General features: G+C 36.9%; 1 protein-coding gene across 2 annotated transcripts in view; it reads left to right on the plus strand.

Moving 5' to 3' along the window:
• Positions 1-11,708, plus strand: part of GLRA3 (glycine receptor alpha 3) — a 76,593-nt gene extending 64,885 nt beyond the window's left edge. The window contains exons 7-10 of one of the 2 annotated variants that reach the window (XM_026046166.1): positions 627-841; positions 2,835-2,981; positions 6,453-6,572; positions 10,062-11,708. In XM_026046166.1, coding sequence (XP_025901951.1) covers positions 627-841; positions 2,835-2,981; positions 6,453-6,572; positions 10,062-10,337 — 758 coding nt within the window. In that variant the 3' untranslated portion in view covers positions 10,338-11,708. The remainder of the gene's footprint in view (positions 1-626; positions 842-2,834; positions 2,982-6,452; positions 6,573-10,061) is intronic. The other variant, XM_026046165.1, reaches the window with a different exon arrangement.
• Positions 11,709-16,987: the final 5,279 nt, after the last annotated feature.

Raw genomic sequence — 16,987 nt, forward strand, 5'->3', positions numbered from 1 at the left:
TTAGGCCACTCCATCAGTACCCTGAATTAGCCTAATTCCACAAACTCTCTGTTTGAACCTTGATTATGGTGTTTTTAAGTTGGGACAATTGAAATGGGGATAAAGGAAAATATTTAGAAAAATCTTCTATTACAAATATACATTGATATTAGACCTAATACCTACAACTGGTCTTAGGACATTTTCCCCCAAATTACTGCACTGTAAAAATAAATTGAAGCTTAAAAGTGAATCAAGAGATAAAGATTTTATACCAGGGGAGAGTAAACCTTTTCTTTGCAGACAGTAGCATTTCTAAACAGTGAGCAGGATAATAAAAATGATCCCACAGAGTAACTCTTCTGTATCTTGGTGACTTGTGTTTCAGTTCTATTTGGTTTAATAACAAGAAGGGTTCTTGAGATGGCCAAATTATTACATTTCCATTTTTTCAGTTCCCTTTTCAATTAATACTCTCATTGTAGCAGAGAGCATATATATATTGCAAACCATAAAACATTCATCATTCATTAGAGAACAAATATATCTGAAATTGTGTAAACTTTAGATTGTGCACAAGGTGTTGACAGTAATGAAGATGATGAACATCCTCTTTCTATGCATATTTTCTTCTTTGTTATAACAAGGAAAGTTTACGTGCATCGAAGTCCGATTCCACCTGGAGAGGCAAATGGGTTACTATCTCATCCAGATGTACATACCAAGTCTCTTGATCGTCATTCTCTCCTGGGTGTCATTTTGGATCAACATGGATGCAGCTCCAGCCAGAGTGGCTTTGGGCATAACAACTGTGCTGACCATGACAACACAAAGCTCAGGGTCACGAGCATCGCTCCCAAAGGTGGGCAGAATTTCCTCTGCGGTAGTACGGTGGATAATGCTATTTCACAAAAACACTTCTCACCTTCTCAACAGCTGCCATCAGCCACTCTGATTATTAGGACACTTTTTTTTTTTTTTTTTTTTTAAAGATAAATCACTTTGAAATATTTAGATTTGAGCCACCAATCAAAAATACACAGTTTTTCTCTTGACTCAGCAATTTATTCTCCCTATATATAGGATGTCTGGTCTTATAAAATTCCATAAAACTCAACATGGGATGAAAACTTCAGGTTACTCAATACTATAAAAATGCTACTTATTAAGCTTTGACTAGCTTATTCATTCACAGATCTCGGTATCTGACAATGCGCTAGCAAATACGATGTCTGAATTTCTAAAGGTCATAGATTTTGACTATTCTCAGTCGTCTTCCTTGCCCAGACAGTGCCTACAGTTTGAATTTCTCCACAGTAATCAATGTCTAAGTTACAAATATAGTAATTTCTCCCCTTAATTCTCAAAATAAATTTGCTTTATTTTCAAGAACAGGTGTTTGCATCCAGCCAGCTGTTCCAAGGCAACAACTGTTGCATCTATTATTTTGACTATTTTCTCAATTTTACTTGCTCACAATATAGCACATACACTTGATAAGAACAAAGGAACAAAAGACCTGTATAATCCTAAAATACGTAAAAACACATTTTTCAGATGAACAAATTGCTATCACAGCTGTGGAAATGATCAGAGTTGGCCATTATATAATGCTGAATCATGTCACCTCCCTCGGCAGAGAATGCAGTAGACCAGCTGGAGTGACCAAGCACCTCAACTTAGTGAGATAAACTCCCTCTCAACAGGAAACTTAGCACCACAAGAAGGAGAGTTTTACTTTATCAACATGTTAAAGAGAAGAAAGGTGAAGCTAAATAGGTTCTAAACAAGTGTATAAAGAATGGTATATTTCCATGATTATATCTGAGACCCCTACCTGTCATTGCTTTAAACATTTTCTTTCGTACTTTAAGGGTTATTCTTTTACCATCTTCGTATATCATTGCACTTAATGGGAATAAAATATATATGATAAAAATTACCTAAGTTCCACTTCTATATGATCTTTAACTCTGTATTTTTAGGTAGGAGTAGAGTAGCATTTTTTTCCAAGTAAAAGAGATACAGGTCAAGCATATTGATCCGTTAACATCTAAGTCATCCCACGAGCAGATGAGAAAATAGGACACTATAGAAGCTTAGAAAAGCATGCACTCATCAACAAGTTACCAAAGGCATCTAGAAATGTTTTTGTCCTAATTTAAAGGCTTGATGTCAGCCATGTAGCATTAAATGATAAGCTGTTGCTTCACCTTGTAATGCATGTGGTTCTTGCACACTGAGAGGGAAGAGGTCCTACATTCCCACTCAGGATTTTGTACCGCTCTTCAGCCTCACAGCAATGCAGGGCAGCACTATCAGGGTCCTGGCCTAGATCCTCTAGTCAGTAAATGATTTCCTGTACTTCTGCTGTGTCATAAGACTAGTTTGAACCCATATATTTGACTGGTCATACATATACTAACAAAGAATAAACATATCAAAGTTCTCTATCTTCCCTCTTCAAGCTAATTTCTCTGTCAGGAACTTTAAATCTCACCCTTCGAAGAACAGTAAAATTAACACTGGTCCCATTCTCCAGTTCTCTAGCATTATTTACATATTATATTGAGAGAAATGGAGAAACGGTATAGGTTTCTTGTTGATTACTTGGTTTATGATCTACAGTATATTCCTAAGAAATAAATGAGATAGAAGTAAATATTTGTGACTCACTTAAAAAAAAAAAAAAAAGGAATACTACAGGCCCTCTTGCTACTTAGATTTCAAGTTAAGTGTTTGATCAGCATAGTCTTAGAATCCAGAGATGTTAATGCACTTCCTCCTCACTTTAACACTAAACTTCACATCTGTGTTTTTTACATTTTCAGTCTTCTACTCTATTTTCTCCACAGGTGTCATATGTCAAAGCGATTGACATCTGGATGGCTGTGTGTCTGCTCTTTGTATTCTCTGCACTTCTGGAATATGCAGCCGTAAACTTTGTGTCGAGGCAGCACAAAGAACTGCTGCGATTCCGCCGCAAGAGGAAGAAGAACAAGGTAAAGCCATCAGCATTAGCAGCTTTGAAAGAGAGTCAGAAGAACTGATTTATGCCACGATATCAGCTTTCCTTGGTAAACATAGTGCTGCTTAAAGTGGCTATTTAAATAACGTGGCAGCACAAAATCAAATCCACTCTATGCAGAGGGTCACTACAAGGACTATGCGCTGCATAAATCCAACCTGAATTCTCCAAAGAGGGATTAAAAGGGATTTAAATGAGGCATGGGCCACGTGGGAGCCATCTGCATAGGCATGAATTTCACTCTGTTAGAAGAGTCAGATTATTCTTTAGAGCATGAATGTTACTGGTACATACAGCATCTTGTACTGCACTGCGATTCAACAAATAATATTTCCTAACTTCTAGAATTCAGTTCAAACCCTTAATAGCTGTTTCATGCAAATATTTTAATGTAAAAATCACTTTTTCAATTATTTTATTGGTGGAAGAGCAAATATTTTACTTTAAAGGGAGAGCTGATGAAGGCTGACAGAAGGTTTTCTTTCTGTCATGTTAATTCATTTTAGTCTAGATTGCTGCACATTTAGTAAGATATTTCAATAGAGGAATAGTTATTAACACTTATAGTTGAAAGCATCTAGACTACTGGTAGTATAAGACAGTGCAAATATTGTACAAAGTCATCAAAACTTGATGCTGCAAATTTAAATTCTGAAGTCAGCTAAAGTAAGCATTGAGGAAAGGTTTTGTGCATGACTCCTACTTCAGATTCTTCCAAGAAAAGATATTTTTCCTGGCACCCATGACTGACATCCTGCAGAACCTTTCACTGGCCTTCGGTTACTATCTAGAATGTAGCTACGAAGCAAGGTATAACTGTAGCAAGGAATGACACATGGCTCAGGTCAGCTGTCTTCCAGTCCTGGAGATATACCTCACTTTAGTGCTTGAGCAAAAAGAAATATAATATAGCAGCTATAGAGAAATCAAGACAATGACACCATTTGTTGATTAGCTAATCACAAAAGTTAGTCTACATTTTTCTTGTTCTTTGCATTGAGATCTCTGGAATTAATAACTGAATTTATTTACTTGCTTTCATTTTCTCAAGGCACACAGTGAGAAAAACAACAATGCCAGCTACCTTAAAGACAGCGGATCTGTCACAGTTTTACCTTTTTTACTTTTTTATTTCTATTCTGAGAGATTTACTTGGAGCAGATTTCTCATTTATTGCTTTTGCAAATAACATTTGTTATGGAATTAATGTTTATTTTCAAGAACGAACTTTCAGCAAATAACTTTTCTCTTCCTACTTTTTGTCATCATTTGCCATCCTTTTTTATTGCATCCTCACTTTTTTTTTTTTTTTTTTTTTACATCTTTGCATCTACAGAGCTAGAGAAATCTTTAGTTTAAAACCAGAAAAGACTAGACTACAAAAAGAAAAAAATTTAGAGAACTTTATGGAAAATTACTTCCCAAACTTATTTAATTTTCCATTCTTTTTCTACTTTTCCTTTTTCCTGAAGGAACAATTCTGCCTTAGGAGGAAACCAGTGTTTTGGAAACATTGTTTTCCAAACACTGTGTAGAAAGTGAGAGCCCACTTCACCACCCAGTAGCAAATAGCTTCGTAATTAAGGCAATCAACCCATGGCATGAACACAAGCTTCCTACCGTCCAGGAAAGCGTTCTGAATACATGGTTTTTTTAGTTCCTTGTCTCCCTGTTTCATTATGAGACAGTTTTCACAGCATAAGTTTACCTAAAAATGTTTGGTTCCTGTGCCAGGTTATTATCTTGACAAATAGCCATTTTTCTGACAAAACAAGTTTAAGAAAAGGGTTAATTTTGACTCCAGCTCTGCGTAAAGAGGGAGCTCCTGACCAGAAGTAATCTTTGAGAATCTACATCTTGGGCTCCAGAGACAGCTCCACTAATTGTTTCCCTTTTTGCCCCCCTCTATGTTTTATTAAAACATTGTCTGCCCAGCAAAGACACTAGAAACACTACAGTTTGAAGTGATTTTATCTCTTCAAAAAGTTTGGATCACATCCTAAACCCTAAACCAAATAACTGTTGTCTTATAGATCAAAGCAAGCAGTTAATAGGTAGCCTTCTTTACCACAAATGTTACTATTTGCTCACCACAATTTCAAACACGAAAATATTTGTTGGTAAATCAAGATATTTATGCAGCATTTTGTCATTCTCAATCAGCTATTGCAGCTCACAATTATGAAGTTTAGCATGCTTTTGTGATCCATAAGTAGTCCCCAAATCACACTAAAATACTGCGAAGAGCTACCAGTTTTTAGGAACTAGATTTTATTCAACTTCTAAAGTTACATCATTAAACTCATTTAATCTCAAAAGTAGAAAGCATGAAAAGAAGTCGGCTAGAAAGACGGGGCTTAAAACAACTTTGAAGAGTTTCTTTGAACAACACATCCTTTCTTTTCAAACTGAAAATTATCATCCTATCCAGTACTTACTTTTCAATGCTACCTGGGCATAAAGTTACAATAAACTAGTAGACTTTTTCATCCCATGATTATCATCTTCAGATATTTTACTAGGATGTATATGATATATGTATAATATGTATATTGTTATGACATATTTTTGCTGCAACAGGGCAACTGAAGAATTCCCATAGTCTTTATTTTTTCCTGTAACTGAAAAGGCATACTTGTTGCAGGAGATATTTCACCTATACCAACTATTTCAACAGTCAAATGGTTGAACTTAACTAACTAGTAACACCTGAGAGCAGCAGAGGTATTACATATCATACAAGCAAAACATCTGTTTACCTAAATCCATGGGATGTTTGATTTTTTTAACAGCATAGTGTTCATCCATATCAAGCTTGTAATCTTCCTTAATTGCCAGGTCCTTTTCCAGAACTACTGTGGAACCAGTTGCTTTTCATCTCCTGTTTGGGAAATCAATTATTCCCACTTTAGTACCTCATTTTTGCATCTTTTGACTAACATCCTGTTTTTTTTCCCCAGAATATTTGTCCAAATTTTTAAATTCCACTTTAATACTAGAGTTTAATAATGCAACTATATTTATGGATCATTAGATGATCCATAAATCTTTGCTTTACTTGGGGAAGAAATGTGGCCCAAGACCTCATCAACTTCTTAAATTTACATTCTCTTAGGCTCTTGGAAAAGAAAAATGGTAGAAGTCCTACAGAGATACTGAAACATATAGACATTTATGGACATCGTTTTTCTTGGATGCATTGCCTCCGTACAAGAGAAACATTAATTGTACACATATACCCAAAACCACTTTGATTCTGCATTACCCATTAGAGTAACTTATTTACTTTTCAGGAACAGTCAATCTTAGAATTCTATTTTCAAAAATCTAAAGATCAAAGCATCTTTAGTGAGGAAAATAGACACGCAAACTAGATTGATTTAATGGTAATCACACGTCTTTTCTTTTGTTTTCTTTTTGGTCAACCCATCCATTTTGATGAAAGTATTTTGAGGGAGATCTGGATGGAAATGAAATGAATGCATCATTGCAGCATAGCAATGGCTTGAGATGTGCAGGACGTATAGACGGGACTTTGCCTCAAATCTACAGTACAAATTTAAGGGTAAATTACGTAGAAGATGTCCCATTGTCATAGTGTGATACCCAGTCATTAACAGAGGCCCTGTCCTTTTGTCTGAACTAATGTTTTCCCGTGTAGACTCCATAAACCTTCATTACTACTTGTATGTGATGACGTGAAATGTTAATAAAGGAAACCTCCTTAACTTTTTAATCCCTATTCATCATTAAAGATTAGATTAAAACATAAAATTAAAATGATACCATGTGCAACCTCAAAGGAACACTGACATCATTTCAAGGAGAAATCAACTGGTACCAGATAAATATTTAAAATTATCTGTAGCACAAAACGATTCAATAATGCTTTTCTTCAAAATTAGCATTCAAACAGCTAATGCTAGGACTTCAATTACATTTTCAATAACCTACAGTCAAAAGGCTACAAAAGATATTTTCAGCAATTACACATATTATTTCTGTAGATAAATTATTTATTAAGTGTACATTTAGCACACATGTAGAAAACAGCATATTCACAAGCCCACAGAAATTGAAATCTCTCATTTTTTTGGCTTAATATTTTATGGTATATCTTGACATGAAAAATAAACTAGGTGAAATTATTTCCTTCAAGCTACCAAAAACTTCTAATTCTCTAAATGAAATTTGTTAAAGTATTAATAAGCTTTATTATATCTACAATAGAATTAATACTGTTAGCTGCTACACAGCATATATGAAAACTACATTCATATAAATCTTCATTAAAATCTTTATCAGTTATAGATATGATGTCATACATTTGCTTTTCCTTAGTGAGGATGCACTAAAGATGTATTCAAAAGAAAAGAAAAATTAAGAATAGAAAAAAATAAGAAAAGAAAAAGAAAAAATTCACCCCAAACGCAATAACCTTTTCTGAGGCAGACATCCAGCTGTGCAGACCCAGTCTCAGGAAACACAGGATCCTTCCATTAGCTAATCTAAACAGCTGTGATTTCAGGCACCTGTATTTTGAGACACATTTCTAGCCAGAAAGCAGGACTCTAGCTAGGTCATCTTAGGAAAATAAATGAGGCATCACTCTCACTTTATAAACAGCTTTGAACACACGCTCAGAAGTTAATTTCATCAGCACTAGTAGCTGCGCAATATAAACCTGAGGCCCAATTCGATGATTTTTCTGCCTTGCTGCTCTGCTGGAACACTTGCAGAATTACCTCGTGGATGCTCCAGCCGGCAGCTCAGCTGGAAGGCAGGGCAGTACCCACCAGGTTGCCCCTCTCTTGGCAGAGCCTGTCTCTGCTTCGCCACTTGGGCTGGACTTGGCAGTTGCCAACCATCCTGCCTGGGCATCCAGCGTGGCATCCCACAGACACAGGGCAGAAAAGCCAGGCCCTGGGAAGAACATTCCCATCGCTGCCTCACAAGCTCCAGATTCTCAAGCAGCCCCCTCCCAAACTAGAGCGAGGATGGCTGCAAGTCCCATCCTAAGTTATCCTGCTTATGGCTGCCCAGGCAGAGCTGGGCCTGAACGTCACACTATGGGCCTGCTCAAGTGAGACAAGCCCTGCAGAGGGCCAGTAAAGCCACAGCACTGTGGTGTCTCACCCTGAAAGCTCCTCCAACCAAGAGCTGTTATCCAGGCCACTTGGCACGCAGCCGGTTCTGCACCAGCCACGCTACCAGCACTACCACCACCTGCAGAAACGTGGCAACACATAAAACACGGTTCACAGGTCTTGGCCCATATCAACGAGTTTAAACACTGAATAATCATCATAACCTATGGATGTGTAACTTCTATTAACTGGAAACTTTCCAAAGGTATTATTTCCCTTTTTTAAAAAATGACAGAAGCAGAGTACTGTAGTAATTAGTCCTTTGATTTATCACGTCATCAAAAATACATGCTATCATTTTGTATTTCTGTTATTCATCTCCACATTTAAGTCAGTACTTTTTCTTCCTCTTTCGCTTTCATGTTAATTTTCCATTACTTTCAATTTGATAGAATTATTCTAATGTAGGATTGAAGTATAGTGCTTTCAATCAACTCAGTCTAGAAGTTTATTCACCTTACGTATTTAAAAAATTATGTTTAAAAACACTGCAGAATGCTCCTGCTGTTTGCCAATTTGTTAAGTTCAAATACAAACTTATTTGCATTTTCTTGTAGATAGCCAATTCAATTGATATTCAATTCTTGAATTAAAAATAAAAATTGATACTCTTTTTCCCTAGTAATTTTCACTTAAAATTAACCATCCATTTCATTAACCATCCAAAACTTTCAGATTTTCTGAATATCACTAGTATTTTCAAAATAAAGAATTTGGAAGTTAATATTTAAACAGTCCCTACTAATTTTAAAAAAAATCTTTGATTTTGATTGACTCTAGGAAGAATTTTAAAATAGAAGTTTTTCATATAATTAGAATTGATTCATGCTACTTTCAAATTTCTCATATATATGAAAATTTTCCAAAATACTTAAGAAATAGCATATATAATACTTAAAAAGCCTAAAATACTAAATAAACTGCTTTAAGTTAGACATGAAAGAAAAGGAAATTTTGAATTTAAACTTAGCTAGAAAAATGTGAATGCCATCAAAATCATAGCAGTATGTTTGGGTAGCATATATAATGCAGGAATATTCTAGAGCATATTCAAATCTGATCGGGGCCTGACTTCTCAGTCTACATAATATTTATACAAGTGCATTTCTACCTCTTTCACTACTTAAAAATATCTCTAACCAGGCAGAGAGAAGTATAAAAATCCCTCTTCTTGTACAAGCCACATTCTTGAAATCCTTTGAGAATATGTACATCTTCCAAATATTTTTGGTTTTGTGCAGTATATTTTAAAACCAGATTGTTTTTTTAGAGCTTCCTGAATTCAGAGCATTGTTACCAGTTTTTACCTAGACCAGAGGAACAAGGAAAAAAAATCTGTCCCTTAGCTTTCATTCACTTTAATTGATACTCTAAATATTATTTCCTTTAAGGCAGGCACTGGGAAAAGTAGCAATAAGGCATAAAACTGATTAAGTATACTAGTGAGAATTCTGCCTGTTTAAACACTGCCTGTTTATTAAGTGTGACCATTGTTACTACTAGCACAAAGGTTGTGTCTCAGGGCCAGGAAACCACTTTGTCTACTAACGCACCCACCAAGTTAATGGCTGTTGTCCACAGGACTTGTGTGGAATTTGCCCTGTTGAAGATTGCAGGTATAAGCTGTAAATGGGGGAAATCAAAACTAATCAGTAATTGCATTCCTAAGTGCTACCACATTGCAAAGATTTCTTTTTGTCTCTAAATAGATTACAGATTCTATAAACAAGTAGATAAAGCCATCAAAGTGGCTGCAGTAGTTTGGGCAGAGACATTGATAGGGCCAGATTTCAACAAGTTAGACTGCAGACCCAAGATGTCCCTGACATGCAGTACTTGGTACATAGCAGCCAATAAGATTTCTATTAAAATCTTCCCTTTCTTTCTTTTTTTTTTTTTTGCCACAGGATGATGATGTAAGAGAAAGTCGATTTAGTTTTACAGCATACGGAGTAGGGCCATGTCTGCAAGCAAAAGATGGAGTGACACAGATGGGGCCAAACAACCCTAACCCTGTTCAAGCTGCACCAAAAACCCCCGATGAGATGCGAAAGGTATTTATTGACCGGGCCAAGAAAATAGACACAATTTCCAGAGCTTGCTTCCCATTAGCCTTTCTCATCTTCAACATTTTTTATTGGGTAATTTACAAAATCATTAGGCATGAGGACATTCACCAATAACAAGATTAAAGCTTTTAGCACATACAGTTCTGGCTGGCAGGATCACCAGGAGGCTTTCTGTTAGAAATATGCCCAGGAATCACCAGGAGAAGTACAGACATTAAGGGGAGCAAAGAAGAATCCTGTATGACTTGCTTTCCCAAGTCACAGTGGAATGGAAGAAGGACACCCAGAGAAGAGACATCTGCTATTGCAGTTTCTACATCAAACTCAGCAGCAACAACTTTTTCCACAGTAAATCACTCTCTACTGAAGCTTTACTGCCAAGTGTTTATACATAATGTGACATAGTGGTATAACTGTACAGTACTTAAAAATATTCCTTAAAGTTTTTTTAATTCTGGTGTATTTTTAATTATAAAATGGGTCCTGAATTCTCTAGATAAATCCTATAGTATTAGAAAATACTTAGCATTTGTAACACTTATTTCAGTTTTACAAGATAATGACAAATTTGATTTGCATTTTAGAATTTAAGGACTTTTTCTTGTCTTACAAACAATATATGTGGTTTGGCAATGAGCACATATGGTGCATTTAAGTTATATTATGCTTTCAAAGTGCTCCATATTATGGTTCCACTGGAAAATGTGTGTTGATATAAACTCAGAGACAGCACAAGGTACTGCTGCCAAATAGTCTGAATATCACTTGGAAAATATGTTAAAATTTGTCATGTACTGCTTCCTGAAAATAAGTTTTTTTTTTTCTTTTAATGACCTAGAGTTACACTTTGATAAATTTAAACTTAAAAGCTCTTAAATCTTTCCCCTTCCCCCAATTGTTAAGAATTCTTACAGCTCTGGAGATGGACAAACTTCATTAAAATTTTGCAATGTTCCATTTTTAATTCAGTCACAAAGCTAAAAACAGCCATCTTCTCTGCTGAAATATTGGGTGGGCAAGAATAACTGTACTTACATACATCTCATATATGTTACATAAATCAAAATTTAACATACAAGTTTACGGAGTTCTCATTCTTTGAAGTTTGACGTGACTTACTGCTAAAAAATATTTAAGTAATCTATTTTAATTGTACTTCAGAGTAATAAATAGGGAAATGTCTATTAAAACAGTCCAGATTTTTTTTTCCCATTTAAAATGGCATAAGTGGTAATTTTGAATTATAACACAGTCGATCATATTTATTGTATAGTCTACAAACATTCCTGCTACTCTATTTGATTGAAAGAGAAACATGCCAAGATATGGAAATCTGACATTTAAAAAATACTTGATACTTTTGTGTCCAGAAGCTCAGGCTGCTTCTCACTGCTAAATATTTTTATTTTGACCATGTTTTAAATTTTTGATGTGTTATTGCTCAGAATGTGTATATAAAAGCAAAATACAGCTGGAGGCAAACATCTGGTGCACTACCAAAGGCATGTTGCATATGAAGCCACAGAAGCAACATTACCCTGCACTGAGGATTTTAACATAGCAACCTTGGGTTTGGTTGGGATGGTTGTTTTCCTCCAAGGATTAGTTAGAGAGTTTTTAAAATAGCAGTTCTCTGATTTTGTTGAATTCAGAAAGCTGTATAATCCTTCCTTATTTTAAAGCAGTATTATTTTACAGCTTTGCTTCATTTACCAGGTGAAATGTATTTTAAGCAATCATTTGCTCATATGGTATAGTTTAATTGATTCTTTATACATATGTTCCAAAAAAAATCCTTATTACTAAAGGATGCATGTGCTTATTTGTGTGAGCAGGTATTACAAATTAATGCCTAACATTTTAACTGGGTTACATTTATCTCCTTCAGATTTGTCATGAACCATATTTTATAAAAAGGGTTGTTAACTTGCTGTTAACTCACTAAAATTAAAAGTATTAAAGTTAAGGACTATTTGGAGTCCATAAAACACCACGTGAACTTTCAAGTTTATCCTTTATCCCTCAGCTATTTAAGATAGCTGGTTTCCCTCAGCAAGGAATTCTTCATTGAAGGGATCATCACAAAAATAATTCTGGGCAGATACGTAATTATGCATTATTCTATAACACTTCATTTGACTGCCTGGTTCACACTGCCTCTTTCCCCATCATTCAATAGTCAAATATTGTTTGAAAAACATTAACAAATCCAAGTAAAAGAAGCTAAACAATTATCCCTAATTTCATTCCTTACAACTTAAGTGAGAGTCGATCTATGTACTCAGGTGAAGTCCTGAAAGTGATGAGAGAACCTGGATTACCGGGCTAGCAAATGTAATAGGGCATCAGGAGGAACTAGAGTTGTTGAACAAGGACAATATTCTTCATACCTGTATGAATCTACTATCTCCATGAGTGAGAATATGGAGTGATAATCTAGAATAAAAACTACAGTATACCATACACACACAAAAAGCATAAAATTCTAATAATCCTAGCAGATTGTTACGTATAGACCATCACACAGGGAGAGTAAGCACATCCTACTTCTACACTGAAAATATAATATTCAGTCCTCTAACAGGACATTGATTAACATAATTAAATATATTTAAAAGATTATGAAAACTCTACAGTTAAAGTATTTTTGTATGTATTAAGTAATTCTATTAAGAATAAAAACATTTCCAGTGAGAGGAAAAAGCAAAAATAGCTCCATGACGATACTTTCCAATGTTCGGAGCATTTGGCATGGCACTGTGCTGTCCTGAAGGTAGTTTTTTTTATTCTGATGCCATGGAATGAAAGAACCCTTGACCTCCTGTTTCTTTATCTTTTACTATAACCATAATATTTACCATTTTAACAGAAGCCTTTATAGTTCCATGCAACTTTATACAAAGTCACATGTCAAAGACAGATGACAGTTAAGATGCAGAAGACCTCCAGGCCCCAATACCAGCTGTCCACTAGCCATTTATGGAAAAGGCCCCCAGATGCCCAAAGACCTTTCTGCCCTCTGCACAAAGCCAGGACCAACAGCTCCTGTCAGCAGCTAGGAAGGTTCGTGTGGGAGCAGATGCTTCTATAACTGTAAAACGAAGCAGCAGGGAATGGGATTGGGAAGTGTCAAAGAGGGGTACTCTGCAGCATCCTTCACCGCGGCACCTCCACCACAGCGCTGCACAGGCGGGAATGACACCATCGGAGAAGCGATGCCGCTCGCTAGGCTGCAGTGGCCTCGGCTGGCCTGGCCTTGCTGCTCCAGCACAGGTCCTCAAAGCCACACTAGATGGAAGCTTCTTGTGCGCACAATCCCTGCGGGAAAGGCAACAGCCATCCCAGTCCGGCCCTCAGTGACTATTCACTGCAGGCGCAAGATCTGCGCTAGTGAGGTCTTGTTTTCATGGTTGCCATAGAGTAGCCCTTTAGCTTCAAAGAATAAAAAGAGTTATGTCTGAAGAGTCATGTGAGACGAGAGGCAAGGGCTCTAGAATCTGGGGGATTTCCCCAGCAGTACCAAAGGGTGCCAGATTTCTGGTTACCTCCAAGGAGAAAGCCAGAAGCTCGAGGCCAGCCCAGCCCAGCCCAGCCCCCCGGGCACAGGCGGGATCAACAGACATGGGAACTGCCACTGCTTTACCCAAGAGAGCTGCGGCCAGGCATGCTCCCCTCAGGGCAGTAGCTTGTGGCAGGGAAGGCACAGCAGTGACTCCCTTTCCACACCTGCTGCTTTCCGCATGGGAAAACGAGTGGGACACAGGGAGAGGTGGAAGAGCCGGGGCCAGAGAGAGCAATGATGCTGAGCAGTGCCTGCAGCCCTGCACACAGCTGCTCTTCCTCTGCTGAGGACAGGTGCGTGCTCCAAACCACATCACCCCGTACAAGGCCAGTACTCTCCAGGTGCAGACAGGATGAGAAAGGTGCTTCACAGGTACACCAGTTACACTTAGCTACCACAGACATCCTCTAGAAACCAACTCCTGAAGTCAACATAATAACATACATCTTTTAAAAACCATCTCCAAATACCAAGATACCTTGTCAAGTCAGAAATGGCCTTCTCTCCCTACAACATTAATGAACTAGAGAAGACTTGAGTGAAACAAGGAGGAAGTGAAGAATTGTTTCACTGTCTAGAATTAACTTATTGTTGAAATAAAGTTAAAAGTAACTCTTTGCTGACCCCACTTTGGGTTAAAAGAATTTTGATCGAAGAAACTCACTACTACTAAAGCAGGCTACTGGAATGCAGGAGCAATGTTGAATTTCACATTTTTAGTACAGTAACATATAATTCAAAGAATATATTCTAACAAATGTCTTTACTAACTCTTTTTTTATAGGTTTATTTATAAGTAATCCTTTCTGAAGCGTGAAATAGAATTTGTTTAATCACTAGAAAGACTTATGTTTAGGTGATTCAGATGTGCACTTTACATTTGAGGAATAAGGAAATGCTTCCACTTTGCACTATAACCAATTACAGAACTGTAGGTTGGTAATGTAGATAAAAATAGAGTGAAGATAAACTGTGTAGACACTTTATATTTATAAGAATAGGGAAAGATCAAGAAGTCTTCCTTAATATTTAAGAAATTAAAATGTATTCTTTTTTAAGCAATAATTTTATATTAGATGGAAATGCGTTTATTTTTACAGTACCCAGCCCAAATTGAGGTGGGTGGTTGTAAAAGGTGATATATATACTTAGGTGCAACTTCTGCACACTTCTGCTCACCTGAGCTATTAGGGAAATGAATTCAATCTAACAGAGCAGAATTTGGCCTTAAACTGTGAAACTGCCAAGCGAGCCAGTAATTCCTACAGGAGCCCTGTAAGGTAGTCAACTAATTTGATCCACACCTTACTATACAAACATACAGTTATTCCAAGCAGAACGATAGCAGATCATCTTGGCTTTCTTTTCTTTTTGAGATCAAGAAAAAAACTAAAGGACAAATTCAACTACTTGTTAATAATAAAATGGGCGTTCTCTTTTGCAGTGGTTGTGGAAAAGGTGCCTTCAGGCAACACACGTCACCTACAGTAGTTACAGAAATATTATCAGTTCAGAAGGCTTGTGGAAGCAGGTTAGATTGCTAGCACAGTGGGTTAAACGCCAGAAAAAGATGTTGGCTCATCCTGTATTCTTGACATTCTTGAACATTACTGCACTTCTTCACTTTCATCCTTGTGAAATATGCAAGAAACATTTCTTCTGTTTGTATCTTACTGTATGAGAGTGATATTAATGGATGAAGTGGACTAAACTACTGATGTTCCATGAATGTGTAATTGTGGACTGTATAAAAAGAAATTGTGCCATAAGCTTTTGACAAAGTTTTAACATAATGTACAGTAGCTTGTGTGCTAGTGAGCCCAGTTTAAAGGCTGCAGCAAGAACTAATCACATGATAGTGTACCAATGACTTGTCTGTGATTTTTAAACATATTCTCCTGCAAATTCCTTCTAGACAACATATGATGGCAATTTCATCTCAGAGTACTTTTTAGTAAAATTCTGTGTTGTGCATGGATTTGATTTTTTTTCTTGTATTACAGTATATCACACTTAAACTGACATTCTCTGCAAAAGAAATGTTAAAATATGTGCAGTTTATGGTGTCAGTCATGTAACTAGATATTTTATTCAAAAATAAAGTTAACTTTTTTTCAGAAACTATGCAGTATATGACATTTTGTGCTGTGCATTTAAAATCAGAAGAGGGACTATCAACCCCATGGGAAGAATGAATGAAACCCTTGGAAATAGTTAAGGTATACTGGCATTTAAATATTTCAACATTGAAAATCTGAAAAAGAAGGAACTGAGAGCTTTAATTTGTTACATTAATCAGAATAAGCTTCAAAATACTCTGAATTAAAATATGCAACGAAGTGTTTTAGGGGAGATTGCTGGACAAGGGTAGACTCTCAAGTAGAAGTTTGGTTTCCCAGGGCATCTTTTACTGTTAGTAGACAAAGAGGCCTCTACAGAGGACATTTCTAGGCAAAAGACTGACTCTTTATTCAGATAAGTGCCCATGTAAATGAGGTACAGGTGTCCCTAAATAGTCCTGCTAGCTTTATAAAGGGAAGAAAAAACCACACACACTAAACCACTGATGTCACTTAGGCTTCTGGAAGTCTCCACAACCCCCTGCATGTGACAAAGAGGTATCAGGTCCCCCCTTTTCCACTTGCTTTTTAAGTGGACAGGATTCAAAAACAAGAACCGTGGCACTTTCAAGAAGCAGGGCTTCCACTGTCAGCTACAAGCAATTCCCTTCAACAACGTATTGGTGGAGCCTAGGAGGTGGCAGTAACTTAGGCAAACAGCCAAAAGCAAGCAGCACGCGGGCAGATGCTCACAGGCTTGTGACCAAGTCCTCACCTGCCACGTAACTGCAGGCTCAGCCCCCTGCTACTTTGGACAGTTGTTGCTCCTCTATCAGGTGTTTGTCATTGTTCCTTCTCAAGAAGAAATAAAACTTGGTACCTTTGGCCTTGGTTGTATAAATCCACAAGCAACAAAAGCATAACACTACAATAGCAATGTTTTCGTGCCTAAGGGGTATTGTTCCCAGAACATGAAAACTACAAAGGTGCCCTTTGAAGATAGGCAATAAGCAACTAAACACAGTGGCAATTGCCAGGTGGGGCAACCCCAGAGCCACAGAAGGAAAAAACACCACATCTTAAATGGATCAATACGTGACTGGGCTCCATAAACTATGCCACCCTTTCAACACAATATGCTG

This window comes from Nothoprocta perdicaria, unplaced genomic scaffold (assembly GCF_003342845.1).
Source record: "Nothoprocta perdicaria isolate Ctin4 unplaced genomic scaffold, notPer1 scaffold_423, whole genome shotgun sequence".
Taxonomy (NCBI): domain Eukaryota; kingdom Metazoa; phylum Chordata; class Aves; order Tinamiformes; family Tinamidae; genus Nothoprocta; species Nothoprocta perdicaria.